At 35.0% G+C, this 17964-nt stretch overlaps 1 protein-coding gene across 1 annotated transcript in view; it reads left to right on the top strand.

Annotated features, from left to right (window-relative positions):
- LOC120779788 overlaps positions 1-17964 on the top strand; it is a 30577-nt gene that overhangs the window by 1396 nt on the left and 11217 nt on the right. Inside the window, exons 2-5 of the mRNA XM_040112164.1 lie at positions 43-768; positions 840-1082; positions 5979-6317; positions 6949-7149. Coding sequence (XP_039968098.1) covers positions 45-768; positions 840-1082; positions 5979-6317; positions 6949-7149 — 1507 coding nt within the window. The 5' untranslated portion in view covers positions 43-44. The remainder of the gene's footprint in view (positions 1-42; positions 769-839; positions 1083-5978; positions 6318-6948; positions 7150-17964) is intronic.

The raw sequence follows: 17964 nt of genomic DNA on the forward strand, positions 1-17964 counted from the left end.
AATTTAAAGCTTTTGCTTTATTGACAAAAACCATTTTTACAGAAATGAGTTCTTCAACAGAATCGGACGAGAGTATTGCAAAGAGCCGCAAATATCGTAAACAAAAGTTTACAAATAAATGGCTAGGAGACGAAAGATTCAAGGGTTGGTTACAAGCTCTGGCCGGTGAGTCGTTTAAATGCAAATGCGCTGCCTGCAACAAAATTTTAAATTGCGGCAAGTCTGATTTATTGAAACACGCAGAAACAAAAGCACACCAGAAAAATGTAAAAGCCATAAGCAAAACGAGCAAATTGAATACGTTTTTTAAGAGAAACGTAAATGCAGAAGAGGATATAGATAAAAAAAAATTTGAAATAAGACTCAGCATGTTTTTCGCTGAACACAATGTCGCTTTGACAGTGGTAGATCACCTAATCCCACTTTTGAAAGAAATAGCGCCGGATTCTGAAATTATAAAAAATGTTGATCTTGGGAGGAAAAAGTGCACCAGCATAATAAAAAATGTAGTAGCAAAAGAAGAAAAGGACAACTTGGTAAATAAGTTAAAAGTAAACCCGTTTTCCGTAATGATCGACGAGAGCACAGATATCGGCCTCAATAAGCATATGTGCATCCTGGCCAGGTTTTACGACGAAGAAAAGGGACGAGTTGTGGTAAAGTTGTTGGATCTACTACCAATAGGAGCTGATTGCACTGGAGATGCTCTATACAAGACTTTTAAGGAATTAATTTTATCCCTAGGAATTCCATTTAATAACATAATTGGTAAATAAAATAAAATGGTCATATGTATATTCTAAATTTTAAAGTCGTTTTTTATTCCTTATATTTTTAAGGCATGTGCAGCGACGGCGCAAATGTTATGGTCGGGAAATGCAATTCATTCGCTTCCAGGTTGATTAATGACATTCCAAACGTGGTCGTTGTAAAATGTATTTGCCATTCGGCCGCAATTATTGCAAGTAAAGCTTGCTTAGCACTGCCAAGAGCACCCGAAGATCTTTTGCGGCAAATCGGTTCGTATGTCTCTGGAAGTTCCAAGAGATGTGCGCAATTGGAAGTTGTGCAGGAAATGCTAGGTGGGAGGAAGAAAAAAATCCTAAGGATGTGTGCAACTAGATGGCTGTCACATCATAGATGCGTCGAAAGTGTTTTAGAAAATTGGAAGTGCTTTTAGAATTTTTTAAGGAAGCTGCCGCGCAAGATAAGTTGAAATCTACAGAAATTATTTCGTTTGAACTCAATAACGAGTGTAATGGAGCTTATTTACTTTTTCTTAAGTATGTCCTCAACTATTTTAATACTCTAAATGCACTTTTTCAGTCCAAAGTGCCACTAATACATGTTCTTCAACGGGAATCAGAAAAATTATTTTTGAGTCTAGGTCAAAATTTCAATAAAAGGTCGGAACTTAATACTACTTGTGCTGTTAGATCACCGCATATTTCTCTACCAATCGAAGAAGTTTTTTTTGGGCATGAGTGCATCGATCTCTTAACAACTATTCCGAAGGCTGCTGCAAACAAAATAAGAATGGATTGCCTGCAGTTTTACATTATTGCTTTAGAAGAAATACAGCGAAGATTGCCCCTTGGAACAGGTATATTTACAGAAATGGAGTTTTTAAGTCCCGAAATTGCAATGGGGGTAAAAGGAAACAAAAATGATTTCACATTTCCTGCTGCAAAATATTTGCAGCAGATTTAATGTAGATGCTTACGCTCTTCTACAAGAGTGGAGAACTTTTGAGTTTAATTTTAAGAGCGATGAAAGAGATAATCTTTTAAAGATGGGCACTGAAGAGTTTTGGAGCAATATCACTAAAATGAAAAACTTTAATGACAATTTTCTTTTTCCTACTATATCAAAATTAGCCAAGTTCGTTTTAACACTACCACATGCCAATGCAGATTCCGAAAGAATTTTTTCTATAGTTACAGATGTTCGTACGAAAAAAAGAAATAAGTTAAGCCATGCAAATTTAACTTCGATTTGCATAATCCGCTCTTTTTTGCAAGACGAAAATCTAAATTGTTGCATTTTTCAGTGCAAGGAATCGCATCTAAAAAAAATGACAGCGTCTGAACTCTACGACCATCATTAATATTTTTTTTTTGCACTGTGGTTACATCATGCTTAAAGTATATGTTTACGTGTTTTTTGTTTGTTTAGTTTTTTTTAACCAAATAAATTAATGTCGCCTTAGTTAACCATCCATTTGATTGGATCATTATGCTAGTCTAATTTAAAACATGAAATGTATTTAAATGAAATGAATTTTTTTCTTTATTTATTTGTATATATGTATATATGTATGTGTTCACATACAAGGCAATAGTGCACATATTATATTTTTATGTATTATACATATTTAATATTATAATAAATGTTCCAAATGTCTATCCTTTTGTACTTTAAGGTCAAACTTTTTTGTTTTCTTTTAATATTGTAAGAAATGATTGGTAAAACTTGTAGGGAATTTTGTGGGGAAAAATTTTAAACAGCGTAGGGAAAAGTGGGGATTTTTTTCTTCTTTGGTGGGGATTTTCCAAAAAATTATGTACCATCACTGCTTCTAAAGGAAATTGTAGGCATTTGAACTGGAAGTGTAAGTTTGTGGGTTTTATAGGGATTATGTGTATAAAAACCGTCTCTTGTTTGGCCCCTCCATTTAAAATGGTGTCCTAGACGACTTACCGCCACAGCTCTGTGATACGTAACCTGATGCCGTTGTACAGTCTGACAGCGTCTAGTTCCGCGTCCGCATTAGTATAAGAGGCACACCAACTTTGAGTTAGCCCTGACAGGTCGAGGGAAAACAAGAACTCTACAGGGTATACAGTTGCGTCGTCAGTTGTCATCACCGTGTCTATTGAGATGTAAGTCCTCCCCTCCCCTGGAAATTTTTCTAATATTCTATTTCATTCCAACTAATTTTTGGACGCCATGATAACTCTTTCGCACAACCACTCTTCTTAAGCCAGGTTTTTCTGTAAACTTAGAAATATCTCATCAAAGATTATTTGGCGGTTAGTAATCGTCGGCAAGTGACCTTCGGTGACCTCGAAAAGCCTTTGTGCGAGGAGTCCAGATCCCTGTTCATTTAAGAGCTGGACCATCATGCTAGTTTTCAGCTGTAACCACTCTACCCTAGCCTATAACGCCGAAGCCTTGAGGTTTGCATTTATGATGCCAATCTCGTACCTCGTCCGACAACCGGCAACGTCTGCCGGAAATCACCTGCCAGCAAGACAACTTTTTTGGAGTCCATCAAGATTCAATTGCCCCGAATATCTTGCAAGCAACGATTCATTGCTTCAATTGCCCGCTTGTGGGACAATGTGTATTGATCTCACACAATCAAGCTGAACCATTGCAATAGAGCACCGCGACTACTACTTTGGTGATGCTGCAAATGGGCGTTTCTTAACTTGCAAGTTTTTCCCAGTTGGGATTGTCCAATAGGGGGTCGGTGCCTGTCCCAGCTACCGGGGGTTCGGCAGGTAACGGACAGCTGAACGGCCTGTAGTAGCAGGTCAGTTGCGAAATAAGTCAAAACGAATAGGCAATTCCCGACGATTAGCGGCAGGAGGGGAGGATGCGGTAGAAAAGCTAGTAGGTCCGTTGTAGATCCTGTGACTGTAGCAAATCGACACCGCCTCCTAGAAATGTGTGTAACCTTCATCATGTTTGCGGATGACTTTCTTTCTGTAGAAATTTTCGAGCATTACTCCTGTCGGCCAGCGTGTAAGCTCTTCATACTCACGCATTTCGGCCTCTCTATTTTTCTGTCTGCAAATACGTCTCGCTTCCCTTTTCATCTCTCGGTATCTATCCCATCCCGCATGTGTGGTGGTCGATTATAACTTTGCGAGATAAACAGTCCGTTTTCGACACGACATGGTACTACTCGTCGTACCAGCTGTTATTTTCCCTTTTCCGAAAACCAATATTTTTGGTTGCAACTGTAGTAAGGAGCTTGAAATGCCTTCTCTTAGTTGCTTTATATCGGGTTGTTGACGAGTGCTCTCAGAGAGCAAGAGTGCAAGTCGAGTAAAAAAGCGTTCATCTATCTGTTGTGATTGCAGCTTCTCGACATTGACCCTCTCTTGTGTTTGTTGACGTGGGTTTTTTGCTGCACAGATGCGGGCGCGTATCTTGCCTGCAACACGATTGTGGTCCGAGTCGATTTTAGAACCTCGGCCTTAGGTCTAAAATACTAAAGAAGTGTCTTCCGTCTATCAAAACATGATCGATCTGGTTGGTGACTGGTCCCTCATCATAGCATAACACTGCTATACCACTCACATCATACACACTACATCTTCATTACAGACCACTTCTTAAATTTCACATTACGCGCTCATAAATACCATCATATCACGAATACAACACAAATGAGGACACCAAAACCAAACTAGCAAAAGGGACCGACTGACAGAGCACAAACCACGGGTTTTTTTTCATTCGAGCGATTTTGCAAATTCATTTTTTCCGCCTACTAATACTCACAGGTAAGTAGAGTGAGAAGGTGCTCAAATTATATATCGCTCATTTGCTGCAAGACCGGCATAAATCAAAAAACGTGATTTTTGAGTTAATGATGCAGAATTGTTCGTTATATCATACTTCATGTTGAGTGAAAAATTCATATGAATACCTCTTATATGCTCCGCTTGAGAAGAGAATATGATTCCTGTTTTCCGTGTAAGGTTGGAGTCAGTTGAAAACTTTTAACGCGTTTTCTGGCAAATCGATTTTTTTGACTTATGCCGGTCTTGCAGCAAATGAGCGATATGGTCTTTCGAGCCGTAACGGACGGGACTATTGGCTTTGACCAAAACTAAATACTGCAAAAATTATTTAAATTGTTGTGAAAAAAACAAAATTAAATAAAATATAAATGCGGTGAAGTGTAGTGGGAAAAACGAAAAACCAAAAAAAAAAAATAAATAAAATATACATATACATTGTATATACACACACATACGTATACACCCATATGGAAAAATAAAAACTGAAGCAAAAAAAAAACAAAAAACTGAATGTTGAAGTGACAAAATTGCGGTATATTGTCGGTGTAGTGATCCGTGACCCAAAACAACAAAAATAGAACACAAAAGGTGACAGTGGACAAAGGTGCAGTAGTTTTATAGATGACTGCAAAAATTATTAAAATTGTTGTGAAAAAAAAATGAAAAACAAAATTAAATAAAATATAAATGCGGAGAAGTGTAGTGGGAAAAACGAAAAACCAAAAAAAAAATAAATAAATGAATAATATATATATATATGTACATTGTATATACACAAACATGTGTATACACCCATATGAAAAAATTAAAAACTGAAGCAAAAACAAACAAAAAACCGAAAGGTGAAGTGACAAAATTCCGATATATTGTCGGTGCAGTGGCCCGTGACCCGAAACAACAAAAAAATAATACAAAAAGGTGACAGTGGACAAAGGTGCAGTAGTTTTATGCATTGCCGATAAAATTAAAACATTTATCATATAGTATATTAATGTATAGTGTAGTGGTGTATATAGAGCAGTGACCACAAACAAAAAAAAGAATAAAAAAACACACAAAAACTCTAACTAGAAGAATGGAGTGAAGTGCAGTGACATAAATGTCATCACCATATTTGTAACAATTGACATCTCTACAATTTACTACATTATACTTGTATTCATTCTTATTTGTTCTACTTTACATGTTCATTTTACGTTGTATTCATTTTTGTCATATTCTTTCATTTTGAATAAGTTCGTTAAATGTAAGCGGTCAGTCGCATTTTGAGTTCAATAAAGTACGGTCATCTAACTATGTCTTGAAGGACAGACTTCAGAAGTGAGATGGATCTAAATAACTCAACAGTAGTGCAATTGAAAGAAACGTTGCAAAAGTTGAAACTAAAGACTAGCGGTACAAAAGCTGAATTAATAAGCCGACTCCAAGATATAAATTCAGATTTGGTAAAGCAGGTTATGGAGTCAAGTGCATCATGTGGCGCAGATTTAGCGCAGGGAAGTGGTAAAGATCAGCATGAAAATGGTGAGCCATCGTTGAACAACGATCGGGTAAGGACGCAGTTGGAGGTGCAGATTAGCGCGTTATGTGGCGCAGTGGAAGTGCTAACTGCACAACTGCATACTCTTCGTTTAACAGTTCCGGACATTCGAGAAACAGTGCCCCCAGTTACGCAAGCGCCGATACCAACGTCGTTGACAATGTCAGCATCATTTGCGTCGCATGTAGAACGCAATTTATCTTGCACGCATGTATGCAATCATCGTCATATCTGCATACGTATGAGGAGTTAATATCAGTATCAACGACACTTATACACAAGTATATGAGAAACGCTGTTAAAGCCAGTTCTGCCCTAATCAAATAAACAAAAGTATTAAACACAAGACTTTGAACTCATACCACACCATACTCGAATGCGAGACATGCATAGGCCGCATGATAAGCACTTGTTTACAACAAATAATAAAATTAGACTTTAGACCTAAGCCACAAAACAGGAATATGTTATCAGCTTAACGAATAATATATAACCCATAGCATAATACGAAAACATGTTCATTAAGTATGTGAATTTCTAAGAATAATGATCATATTCTGCAAAGGAAAATATATATTTTTTAACCATTCATAAGTATATGAATTAACTGGGGGCTCAACCGCTCTTTGCTGGGATCGCTCAACAGGACATCGCTATCCTTAAAAATCTTCGAAGCGCATAAAGAAGGACATCTTAATCCTTAAGCTGAAGTCTTTAGTAAAGAAAGCCAAAATCTTTAAATCTTCCCTAACGAAGACAGACACTCAGAAAATGAGTCAAGGAGCAAAACGGACAATGCTAAACGAGGACATAAATCCTCCAGCTACAATCCATACCACTCTTAAAAACTACATAATGTCGTACATTCAGACTCAGTTCTCGAAATTGGACGAAGAAAGGAGAGAGACAAGGAGTTAATATTACGGTTGTTCCAAGCTACAAATCCTAATACTGGCAAAACTCCCACTCCAACAATATACCAAGAAGCCATGATGCAATACCAGAATGTAACAGATGTACAAATCGAAGACATAAAGGAATTACCTATTTTCCAAGGAAACAAAGAAGAATGTACGATATGGAAGTCACATGTAATGAAAGTCATGGAATCACTCCAAGTATTCCAGAACACACCTAAATTCTACAATATCATTACAACCTTCAGAAGAAAAATCACGGGGCATGCAGATATGTTACTTGAATGCTACAACACACCTCTCAACTTCTACAGTATCATGAAAGCTTTGGACGCACTATATCACGACCCAAACGCACTGTATGAAATACATGAACACATGAAGAACTTGGCACAACCACCAACAGAAGACTTGGACACTTATTTCCAATACACATTGACACTGCACAGAAAGCTGATTAAAAATAGAGTGGACCTTCTAAAAACAGAAATAAATAAGAAATATATTGAACAAGAATCTGTAACACAATTTATTAAAGGATTAAAAAATAAGAATTTGGCAACCGCCTTAGCATCTAATCAGTATCGAAGCTTAATGCAAACCTATACAAGTGCTAAACAAATCGAAATACGATTACAACAAACTAGTAAAAATAAAAATCTAAGACGACCTATCGAAATCCAAAAACAAAATTTAAATAAATTTTGGCAAAAACCAACTAATCAACATAGAATAATACCACAAAGGCAAAATAATAATTTAAACCAATGGTCGAGAAACCAATATAATCAACCTAATCATCATAATAACAACTTCAGGCAAAATCAATTTCAACCAAGGCAACAAACGAGGAACAATTACAATTATGCACAACCTCAATGAGTATTTAATACATACCAACCTCCACAAGAACGCATGGATGTTGACGAATCTCAAAGAAACAGTGGCTACAAACGAACTCACTTTAACAGAAACATCATTCTGCAAAAGATCAACACACACTAACAACCTGAACCTCAGCCAGAACAAACCTTCAGACACATGGAAGAAGCTGACGATACATCGAGTACTTTTTTAGGCTAAAGGATGGACTACCTTGCCTTACACTCAAGGATGGTCCAACACAACAAGAAGTGAATATCATGACCGACTCAGGTGCTACAAACAACTACATATTGTTATGTATCCAGATATTCCCCTCACCCTACACACCACATTCCGTACGCTTCCCAACACTTAATCTCTATTTCTCTTTGTCTCCCATCTCCTATTGCAATAATTATCATCTCGTCCACTCCACCCGCTATTCGCTTTAACTAGGCTATGTGCATTTCAATGTAACTAGAATAAGTTCAGTTCGATTTTTGAATTGCCGAAATAAAGAACTAGCTAAGACACTTAACTGGCGCAGTCGGAAGCGAACCACGCGTAGTTTTTCTGGAAAAGAAATTTAAGAGCGTGTGCAAAGAAAAACCTAAAAGAAAATTTCGGGATCTAAAAGAAAAATAAAACTATTGTTAACAAAAGGTGCGAGAGTAAATTTCGGCGCGCATAACTCAAACGTGCATTACGTTCGAATTTAATGTATGTAAGTGTAATATTGAAGCTATTTATTGGACAAAACAGTTAGACCAGTGAAGAAAAAAAAAGTAGGAAAACGTTCAATTGTGGGTACAGTTGCGTAAAGTTTACAGCGAAAAGAACAAGAAGAAAAAAATTCTAACAGTTAGACCAATGAAGTGAAAAAAAAGTAGAAAAACGTACAATTGTGGGTACAGTTGCGCGTAAAGTCGAAAGCGAAAAGAACAGAGAAAAAAAGTACATGCAAAACCAATAATAACTGCAATTTAAAGTAAGACAAAAAAAAACAAAAGCTTAACAGTTAAACCAGTGGAGTAAAAAGTGGAAAAACGTACAATTGTGGGTACAGTTGCATAAAACCAACATACTTAAAAGAGGAAAAAAAAAATCACATACACGAGCAACAACAGCGGCAACAGTGACAGCTATAAAAACAGCAACAGCTTCAGCAACTACAGGCAGCAAACACTTGCAAACGTCGAATTGGAAGCTTAACAGAACCAATTGCAGCATCAACAACAAGAACATAATTTTCTTCAATTTAAATCATTATTCAATTCTACAAAATGAAATGTATGTATGTATAATAGGAGTTAATATTACGAATCGTATCGATAGCTTAAGAATTCATTTTTTTCCTTCCTTCTTGAGAAGTATAATACTGATAAATACGAGTTTGTAACGCAGAAGCGAATTAGAAGTATAGTTTTGTTTAAGTTCAAAATTATTGTTATAATAATTATAATTAAACTGCGTAATAAGTTATAATCATGGATCAGTTGGACATAAGTAGCAGATTTAAGCTCATTTCGAGTAATCTAAATGCGATTCCGCATTATGATGGTAATAGAGACGCACTACTTAATTTTATCGAAAGAATTGACTTATTGGTGCCTATTTTGGAGCCTCTCCCATCCGAATATAAAGTGTTGTTAATGGGCAACATTAAAGACAAAATTACGGGTAGTGCAAGAAGGTCCCTGTTAATGAATGGAAACTTAGATACTTGGCCATCAATTAAACAGGTTTTGATCGATTATCATGGCGAGAAGAATTCAGTTGAGGAATTAATCGACAAGATTAGAGCATGCCGATGTGACTCTTCAATTGAGAACTTCTATAATAAATTAGCAACACTTTTATGCCGGTTGAACAATGCGCTTTATTTCAGTGAAAACAGATTCCCTGAAGTTAACAGCGAAAGCAATGCCAGAACTGCCCTAAATTCTTTTAAATACGGGTTACCGGAACCTGTCAAAAGCATAATCGTAAGTCGAGACCCAACAAGTCTAAAGAACGCTTTCGAAATCATAAAATCAAACGGCTATTTAAATTATAAAACCTCGAATTCCAATAATTTCAATAGTAGACTACAACAAAATTACAATAGAAATGCAGGAAATTTCGAACAGACATTAAATTACAGAAATACGGGAAGATACAACAATAATAACGAAATATTCCAAAATCAACATGGACAACAACACAGTTATAACACTCGACAGCCAAATTTTTCTACACAATCGAGACAAACGCACAACATTAGCCACCAGTCACACAGAACACAAAATCACAACCAACAAGCAAACCATAGTACACAATACAACCATTTAACTGGACGTAACCAACATCTTCATAACAACCAATATCACAATCCTTCTCATAACGAACCTGCACTTGAGCCAATGGATATAGGAATGAATGAAAGCAATCAGAATTTTCAATTTGGCGCTCTAGGAAATTACCCTATATAGTCATAAATACGAAGGTGAAAAAACTAAAATTTATTATTGATACTGGCGCCGAATTTAGTATAATAAACCCAAAGCTTTGCAATCCGAAATGGAGAACAATGTCGCCCACCTTTAATATAAAACTTCTAAATGGAAATGTCTCAACAAACATACGGTATAGCGTACCACTTTTTAAAGAATTTCGGAAAGAAAATCAGTTTGTCGATTTTATTGAACTACCATTTCACGATTACTTCGACGGTATATTGGGAAACAATATATTGCTTAGCCTAAACTGCATAGTCAATTATAAAACTCGGAAGCTTGTTACAGAAAATGCGACACTACCGATTTATTTTTGTGAAGATGAGGAGTACGAAGTAGAAAAATATTTAAAAAATGAAAATTTGCAAGTATTTAGTTGCCAAAACAAAGTACGCGACAGTGCACTTAATAGCACATTTGCAAAACATTTAAATTCAAGGGACGAATCGACATTAAAAAAGTTGCTGAACAATTACCGAGACATATTTTACGAGGAAGGAAGCAATCTACCGTTTACTAGTGTTATACAACATAGGATTAGAACCAAGACAGATTCGCCAATTTATACCAAACTTTATAGGTACCCGGTTGTGCATCGTGCCGAAGTAGACAGACAAATAAACGAGATGTTAGTGCAGAAAATAATTGTTCCGAGCAACAGTCCTTATAATTCGCCTCTATGAAAAAAGAAAAAAGAAAATCGACAACGGTGGCGAACAAAAGTGGCGAATTGTAATAGACTACAGGAAGCTAAACGAACAGACGATGGACGACAAGTTTCCAATTCCGAATATGCAAGACATTTTCGACAAATTGGGAAAGTGTAGCTATTTTAGCACAATCGACCTTGCTAAAGGCTTCCACCAGATCGAAGTACATCCAGACGACAGATCCAAGAAGGCATTTTCGACAGCAAGTGGCCACTACGAGTTTAATCGTATGCCCTTTGGGTTAAAAACAGCTCCCGCGACTTTCCAAAGACTAATAAATCATGTTTTACGAGATTATGTCAATAAAATTTGCGTCGTTTACTTGGACGATATTCTAATTTTTTCTACTAGCTTTACAGAACATATTGACTATATAACGAAAATTTTTAAGAAACTAAGAGAATCAAATTTGAGAATTCAAGGCGAAAAATGTCACTTTGCAGCATTTACAACGAAATTTTTAGGCCATGTTGTTTCAGTTGACGGCATCAGACCGGATACATCAAAAATTATAGCAATCGCAGCGATGCCACCAACATCCAACGCGAAAGAAATTAAACAATTTTTGGGTATCACAGGGTATTATCGGAAATTTATACGTGATTATGCAAAGGTTGCCTATCCAATGGTTCGATATTTAAAAAAGGATTGCGTTGTTGACACTAAAGACAGTGAATTTTTAAACTCTTTCGAAACATTGAAGAAGTTAGTTACAAGTGAACCAGTTTTACAACCCCCGGATTTTAATAAAAAATTTACATTAACAACCGATGCATCTCAGTTTGCCATCGGGTCTGTGCTTAGCCAAAGTGGCCATCCAATTTCCTTTGCATCACGTACTTTATCAGACCATGAGATACGCTATTCGACTATAGAAAAAGAAATGCTTGCTGTTGTGTGGTCTGTAAAACATTTTCGAACCTATCTATACGGTCGCAAGTTTACAATTCAAACCGATCACAAACCTTTGACGTGGTTAAACAATCTCTAAGAGCCTAACATGAAGTTACAAAGATGGAAAATTCTTCTTAACGAGTACGATTTTGACATAAGCTATAAAGCTATATAAAAGGTAAAGACAACACGGTAGCGGATAGCTTAAGCAGATACGTAAAGAATGAGGATTGCAAAACAGCAATAGTGTTTAATAACGAAACTATTCAAAACAACAATAGTGAAGAACAATTAGAAACATGGTCCACGGACGGAACGGTTCACAGTGCGCAGGAAGATAATTTAAAATACATTTTTTTACGGAGAAATCCATTAATTATTTCAAAAATCAAATCTATCTTCGATATGGCGAAAACGAAAAGTTTTTTATAAAAATTGTACACAATAAGTGTCAATCACATATTGTTGCAACAGAAAAGTCAAATTTAAATGAAATAATGCGAAAGGTATTGTTAGAGAAGGGGTTAATGTGCATTTTTTGTGAGAACGACGAACTTTTCCTTAAATTTCAAAACATTTATACTCAGAATTTTCAAATTCAAAATCTAACATTGTATAGATCAAAGACAAAACTAATGGAAATTACGGACAAAAATGAAATACTAACTATAATAGAAAACGAACACCTTCGTAACAATCACAGAGGCATACAAGAAATATTTCTTGAATTGAAGAATAAAGTTTTTTACCCTAAATTATTTAAAATAATAACCAAAGTCATTAATAATTGTTCAATTTGTAAAATAGCAAAACACGACAGAAATCCAGTTAAACATCCTTATCAAATAACAGAAACTCCAAAGTATTTCAACGACCTAGTCCACATAGATATTTGGTTTCCATACAGAAATGTAATGTATCTCACAACAATAGATAAATTTTCAAAATACGCAACGTTCCATAAACTTAACGATAGGAATTGGATTGCGATCTTGGCAGCTTTGAAGCAACGTATACAATTTTTAGGCAAAATGCGGAAACTAGTATTTGATAACGAACGCTGTATATTGCACAGCGCAGTAAGATTGTTTTTGGAAGAGGAAAACATTGCGACACATGTAACCACCCCAGGGCACAAAACAGGTAACTCTGACATCGAACGTTTACACGGTACTCTAAATGAACATTTGAGAATAATAGAAGCAGATAAAAGCAATAAGACAGTAGAGTTAAGTGACAAACTTTTCAAAATATTTAACTCGTACAATAACACAATACATTCAACAACAAAAATGAGGCCAATTGATTTTATAATTAAAAATTTTGACAAAGAATCGATTCAGAACTTATCTAGAAAATACGAAAAAGAAAAAATTGAAAGAAGCGATCAGCTTAACAAAAAGGGGCACCATGAGTCAACTCAGTTGGATAACGTAGTAGTTAATAGACAAGTTGCAAAGAATACACCTAAATACAAAAAATTGGATAAATATGAGCGTCATGGTAATTATGTAATAGACACATCAAATAAAAGAAGAACGAAATATTATAAAACACAATTGAAACGCAAATATAAATTCCAAAATGAATGAAGAGAAAATTTATGACAAATGAAAAAAAAAATGTTTAAAACTAAATGTATGAATTATAAATCAATTAAAGAAATTTATGTAATATGAATAATTTGCGGAGACGCAAATTTCCTAAGGGTGGAGGTGTTATGTATTTATGACAAATGAAAAAAAAAATGTTTAAAACTAAATGAATGAATTATAAAACAATTAAAGAAATTTATGTAATACTAGCTGACCCGGAGAACTTCGCCCCGCCCAATTTTTATTTGAAATTGTTAAAACGCTTTTTGAACTCTGTTCAAGGCCATTTATTTGAATGGAATGTTAATATATTCAGGGAATAACGTCTCTGATCAATTTAAAAATTTTTGGCGAAGTTCGTTCTTTGTTTTGTTGTGTAGCGTGTAAACAAATAAAGAAGATGGTTCTCCAACACGCTAACATGCCACATACATACCTATGTATGTACATATGAAACTGTAAAATTTTGAACTTAAACGATAAATCGGTTTGAATCATTCGAATTCTCAGAATGAGCATTTCCTCACTTTTAGATTTGCTGTGTTGTAGTAAACTATTCACTACAGTGGAATTATTATTTATGAATAAAGACGGAAACCTTAGTATACATCTGGTATAAAAATCCACGGGATTGAGATTTGAACTTGAGGTCAGAATTTTTAAAATTATTGATGAAAATTTTCGTAGAGTTGATAATAAGCACAAATTTTCATAAAATAGTTCATTTTTGATTTTATATTCAAGTTTTTAACAAATAAGTTAATTACAAAATTGTTAGTTGATAACATGTAACATTTAATTTTATAATCTCAGGATAGATAATTCTTAATTTTTAATAGTAGTATTTATTTTTTTGAATTATAAACATTTTAATTTAACTTAGCACTAATTGGTGCACAATATTTTTGGTTAACCTGTCTCGAGCTAACACAAATAGATTTGATGGTTTTCCCACACGTGAGCATGCAACATATAATTGCCCATGGGAAAAACATGAATTATCCAAATCTAACCCACAAATGGACATTGTTTGGCCTTGAGACTTATTAATGGACATGGCAAAGGCTAAACGAATAGGAAACTGTAGTCTTCTGAATGGTATCGTAGATTCTGACGGTATCATTGGAATACGGGGCAACAGGACCACTTCTCCTTTAAACTTTCCAGTCAAAATGGTTGCTTCAAGAATATTCCCTGTTAACTTTTTGATGACCAAACGTGTACCGTTGCATAACTGACGGGGATTCAAATTACGCAGAAGAATAATTTGTAGCGCCATCTACTGTAACATACCGCACTTACTCAATACCGCTGTTAGCGCCACCAACTGGTGGATAGCTCTTTGCTAATAATAAACAAATAATTTGCAATAAATAAATAATGCGACTATAAGGAGAGTAATAAACTATCCTATCTTTCAAGTTGGACCAAACTGCACACAGTGTTAAAAATTTCATTAAAATCGGTTCAGTAGTTTAGAAGTCCATCGAAAACAAATAACGTGACACGTGATTTTTATATATTAAGATGAATAATTTGCGGAGACGCAAATTTCCTAAGAGTGGGAGGTGTTATGTATTTATGACAAATGAAAAAAAAAAAAGCTTTAAAACTAAATTGAATTATAAATCAATTAAAAAGAAATTTAGTAATATGAATAATTTGCAGAGACGCAAATTTCCTAAGGGTGGAGGTGTTATGTATCCAGATATTCCCCTCAATTTACACACATTCCGTACGCTTCCCAACACTTAATCTCTATTTCTCCTTGTCTCCCATCTCCTATTGCAATAATTATCATCTCGTCCACTCCACCCGCTATTCGCTTTAACTAGGCTATGTGCATTTCAATGTAACTAGAATAAGTTCAGTTCGATTTTTTAATTGCCGAAATAAAGAACTAGCTAAGACACTTAACTATATAATAATTGTGGCATAACTTTTATATACCAATTAAAATAATAAATTTAAAATGAGAAATGATATTTTGATTTATGCTTGTATCGGGTGATTTTAAAAAGTTCAGTTCTTCCATTTTGGCAACAGTTTTACATCTTTTGAAGATAATTTCATGGACCCGTTTAAATTTGTTGACCGCAGCTGCGTCTTACCGTCATCGGGTGGTGACATTCGGAAGAGTCAATTTTGGAGCAACAGCTTTTTCGAGCATTTCGGCCGGAATAGCCCGAATTTCTTCGGAAATGTTGTCTTCCAAAGCTGGAATAGTTGCTGGCTTATTTCTGTAGACTTTAGACTTGACGTAGCCCCACAAAAAATAGTCTAAAGGCGTTAAATCGCATGATCTTGGTGGCCAACACGGGTCCATTTCTTGAGATGAATTGTTCTCCGAAGTTTTCCCTCAAAATGGCCATAGAATCGCGAGCTGTGTGGCATGTAGCGCCATCTTGTTGAAACCACATGTCAACCAAGTTCAGTTCTTCCATTTTTGGCAACAAAAAGTTTGTTAGCATCTTGGTTGACATGTGGTTTCAACAAGATGGCGCTACATGCCACACAGCTCGCGATTCTATGGCCATTTTGAGGGAAAACTTCGGAGAACAATTCATCTCAGAAATGGACCCGTAAGTTCACACTTCACTCTTACTTAAGCCCCTTCGCCACGACAAGGCGACCAACTTCAAAGGAGAAAACGACAACTATATAATATTTTTTAATCGTAGTTGTTGGGTTTTTAATTTAAATGCCCACAAATTATTACTTTGTCCGCTCTGGCTATAATGAAAAATGTTTTGAGGCACTCTCACGCTGGAATAAGTTGGATATCCCTTTATCCCCAATGATAGTTAAAAACTACCATTGCAGTTTGATTACGTCTCCATCTTTGATAAAATATATCAATGTGATTGATGTAGAGAGTTATAAACAAAATTTTTATGTTGGCATAACCCCTGCAAGAAGGAGGTAACAGATTGCACAAACACATTGAAACATTTCCAGCTGTTCAGCAACACTGTTAGATTTTCTGCAATTTTCAATTGAATGGGAGAAAGTGTAAGTAAAAGAGAGAAAAACAGTTGACATTCTAAACGTATTGTAATATTAACTTACTAAAATATGAAAGATAAATGCACATTTTTTTCAAGTAAAGGACAAAATAAGCGACAAGAAGCAATTGAATTTGGATCAGGAATAAAGGGTTGTTAAACTTATTCCAGTGTGAGAGCGCTTCAAAATTAGCGTTTTTTATAACATTTTCCATTATGGCCAGATTGAACAAAATTACAATTTTTGAGCATTTAAATTAAAACACCCAACATTTAGTATGAATAAAAATTACTATATAGCGGTTATTTATTATATGGAGAAACTATTTAAATCTTTTTAAAGAATATTATAACAACTGACTTTTGTCCTTTCAATGCCCAATAATTGGATTTAAGGTTGTTAGCTCTCAATCATTAAAAGTTTTTAATAATTTTCAATTGAAAATAATACTATGATGTTTCAAATTATAAAACATTTCATCAAATACCTTTAAATTTCTCAAATTTATTTAATTTTCATTGTTTTACATTTTTTATAAGTGGTCTTGAACGATGCAACTAATCCCTCCGTTTACATAGTTTTTTGGTAAGATTTCAATCTGGCCATGGCTCGTTTCCAATTGCTAAACGTCAAAACCTCCTGAACTCGATCAACTGTCAAAGTTTAGGTGGTTTTGACGTTTAGCGATTGCTCTCTCACTTCCAGTGAGAGAGGAGTTAAACATCTCTTTATCTCTGATTTGGATTTTGAAGAGGTAAGTTCTTTCTTCTATCTATATCAATATATGTACTTTCTTAGGCACGATTACGATTCTTTCGGCTCCACGATTTGATGGCACGGATGGATAGAGGAGGTCCTCAAGATTAAAAAATGTATACACATATACTGTCCTCAGACTCATAGTTTTCGAGATATTTCACTTTAAAGTTCCACAATTTTATATGCAATTCACTCTTATTTTGTTTTGTTTACCAGTGTAAAAAAAACTATTTAACAATTTTCTGTTTAACATATATAGAGAAAATGGTACAAATGGTTTTTGTATCTTATGTTATTTGAAAAATAAAGATAAAAAATAACCCTGGTCGGTCCCACACCGGGGTGTTCATAGTTCTCTTGTGTTGAATTACTTTCTGCACTGGCGGCCTTCGGCCGCGCTTCGAAAAAAATAACCCTCATCGATCGAACACCTACATTAATTAAAAGGAGAGAAATACTGAAAAACTTTGCATTCTATAATAAGTTTTTTTCTATTTATTATGGTATATAATCCATATAAATATATGAAACATTATTTCATTTTGAATCATTTATATCTCTAAATATGAAACAGATTTTTGATTATATTTTCAGGATACAAAGTATGGCAACACTGCTATTTGTCATATATGTAAACACACAAATC

The sequence above is a fragment of the Bactrocera tryoni genome, unplaced genomic scaffold (genome assembly GCF_016617805.1).
Source record: "Bactrocera tryoni isolate S06 unplaced genomic scaffold, CSIRO_BtryS06_freeze2 scaffold_11, whole genome shotgun sequence".
NCBI classification, from domain to species: domain Eukaryota; kingdom Metazoa; phylum Arthropoda; class Insecta; order Diptera; family Tephritidae; genus Bactrocera; species Bactrocera tryoni.